The 2,714-nt window shown below is 55.3% G+C and overlaps 1 protein-coding gene across 1 annotated transcript in view; it reads right to left on the minus strand.

The window, feature by feature from the left end:
* The window catches only part of Pgs1 (phosphatidylglycerophosphate synthase 1), a 47,172-nt gene that overhangs the window by 24,013 nt on the left and 20,445 nt on the right, over nucleotides 1–2,714 (minus strand). Inside the window, exons 2-3 of the mRNA XM_013036366.1 lie at nucleotides 2,103–2,332; nucleotides 811–989 (exon numbers count right to left, since the gene is read on the minus strand). Coding sequence (XP_012891820.1) covers nucleotides 811–989; nucleotides 2,103–2,332 — 409 coding nt within the window. The remainder of the gene's footprint in view (nucleotides 1–810; nucleotides 990–2,102; nucleotides 2,333–2,714) is intronic.

Consider the following 2,714-nt stretch of genomic DNA (forward strand, 5'->3'; position numbering starts at 1 on the left):
CTCTACTACTGAGCCACCTTCCCAGCCCCTAGTCCATGAGACTCTTATCTCCAATAAACCACTCAGAAAACCAGAAGCGCTCAAGTAGCAGAACGCTAGCATTGAGCTGAAGAGCTGAGGGGCAGCGCCCAGGCCCAGAGTTCAAGCCCCATGACCAACAAGAAAAGAGAGACTCAACCACGCTCAGCAGTTACCACTGGTGGTCAGCAGGGTGTGGACAGATCACAGCCTGGCGGGCAGTCACAGTTCCTTAGCACAGGGCAGGGCTGCCACCCAGAGGCCTACACAGATGCTTCCATCTTAGGTACCCAAGAAGTAGGAGCCCTATCTCTTCACAAGGTCAAGTTTAACCTTTCTTCCTGCTGTCAAGCTGTGGGTGCTGCTGCAGCTCAGCAGCATCCTGTACAGGCAGGGAGGCCACAACCACGGAATCACAGGAATGCAATGCCCAGGACCTCTGTGCCAGGCTTGCCTGCCTTCAGCAGCATACCTGAGTTCTCCATTTCACTCAGGCAGGAGGCCACAGACTTCAACAGACCTCAGAGCCACACAGAGCCCCACCCCACGCCCCCACCCCCGTGAGAGGGGGTTTCAGAACCAGACCCACATGGGCAGACACAGAGCAGGCTGTTTTCTGTAGGAAGAAGGCAGGCTCCTGCCAACTGCTGGGCACATGGGGCCTGCAGAGCACACTGAGAGCCAGGGAGCCACATGTGTCTGGCTAGAGAAACAAAAGCCGAACAAAGCCCTGACACCCCCTCCCCTTCCTTTAGGCAGGACCGCCAGCAGGCTCTTCTGGCCAGACCCTACCTTTGTAAGGATGCACCATCCCGTCAACCACCTGCACCGTGTCATCCCCCTGCAGCTGCAGGGACACATCCCCCACAGCATCCACCAGCTCGGTGAAGAAGTCAGCAATCTCTGCACAGTCCTGCAAGAACACGTACCGGTCCTGGCGGTTGGTGAAGTAGGAGTCACTCAGGTTTGCGCTGTGGGAGGAAAAGGCAGTGAGGGCACAGGCCAGAGCACACAGCAGCACGGCCTTGGGGTAACTTGGAGGGGAGGCAAGTGCAGGTCAGCACAAACAAAGGAGCCAAGCAATGGCCACGCACAGAGAACTAGCAAGCATAGCACTAAGACTGAGGGCCAGTAGCTCACATCTGTAACCCTAGCTTCAGAGATCTGAGCCAACCCAGACAGAAAAAAAACCACAAGACTCTTGTGTATGTATATGTGCTTGTCCTATATGGCTTGAACTTGGGGCCTAGACACTACCAGTGAGCTTTTCTGCCAAAGGCAGCACTGTACCAATACAGCCACAGCTCCACCAATAGAGCCACAGCTCCACCAATAGAGCCACAGCTCCACCAATAGAGCCACAGCTCCACCAATAGAGCCACAGCTCCACTTCTGGTTTTTTGTTTTTGTTTTTTTTTAATGGTTATCTAGAGATGAGAGTCTCCCCAACTTCCCTGCCCAGGTTAGCACGGAACTGCAATCCTCAGATCTCAGCCTTCTTAGTAGCTAGGATTACAGGCATGAGCCACCAGCACCCAGCCCATGAGACCTGTATCTCCAATCATCCACCTAAAAGCTGTAAGTGGAGCTGTGGCTCAAGTGGTACAGCACTTGAGAAAAAAAAAGCTCAGGGACAGTGCCAAGACCCTGAGTTCAAGCTCCAGAACTAGCACCAAAAACAAAAACAAAGAATGGCACCAGACAACAGGAAACAGATTACAGCCCTCTCCCCTTCCCCCATCTTTCTGTTGGTGGCCCCACCCTGCTCAGCATTTGTTCCTCAGCCTCTTCTTGACAAAGTTATTCACTATCACACAAGAAGTGAAGAAGACAGACTGGCTCACGTGACAAGGAAATCGTGTTGGTGCACAGTGGGACCATAGCTCAGCGGCCAGCACAGGTGAGCTCAGCAGCGGCTGCGCTCCCAAAGCCCAGCAGTGTGGAAGAGGGCCACAATGTCTGAACTGGCTCACCACAAGTTCCCGGCTTCAGGGATGACCTGCCCTTCCTTCCTCCACAGCCCCCTCCCAGGCCCCCTCCAGACAGTTCTAGAGTGGCACCCCTGACAGAGGACATCGACTCACCCACTCAGGACGACGTTGTTGTCAAAGAGGTACACCTTGATGTGCTGGAGGCCGATGGTCTCGTTGAAGCGCTCGGGGGTAAGGAGCCGGAGGAGCCCGCGGAGGTTTGGAGTGTGGAAGAGGGAGACGCGTACATGCTCTGGAAACTTCTGCAGGAGGGGGAGCAGCATGGTGCGGGAGTTCTTCCTGCCTGTAGGTGAGGATAGGGATGGAGCAGACAGCCAGTGAGTCTCGCCAGAGAAGAGCCTGCCCTCGAGAGGAACCTCGCTCTACCTGCTGCCATCTCAGCCAGCCCCAAGGCAGCTTCATCCCTTGGCCCTCACAGCTCAGGGCAGGACCGAGCTCTGGAGAGCAGACACCTGCTGCTTCCACCATCTGGGATCTGTCTCCCCCTGGAGGTACCACCCACCCACACATGGCCGTCCTGCAGTGGGTGAAGAGAACCTGCCATAACCTCTTAACCCCAGCTCCACAGGAGAAGCCACAAGCCTGGGCCAGACCACACAGCATACAATTCACACTGTCCCTCAGCTCTTCAGCTCAAGGTGAGCGCTCTACCACTTGAGCTACAGCACCACTTCCGGTTTTCTGGTGGTTTATTGGAGATAGGAG

Source organism: Dipodomys ordii, unplaced genomic scaffold (genome assembly GCF_000151885.1).
Source record: "Dipodomys ordii isolate 6190 unplaced genomic scaffold, Dord_2.0 Scaffold7, whole genome shotgun sequence".
In the NCBI taxonomy this organism is placed as follows: Eukaryota; Metazoa; Chordata; class Mammalia; order Rodentia; family Heteromyidae; genus Dipodomys; species Dipodomys ordii.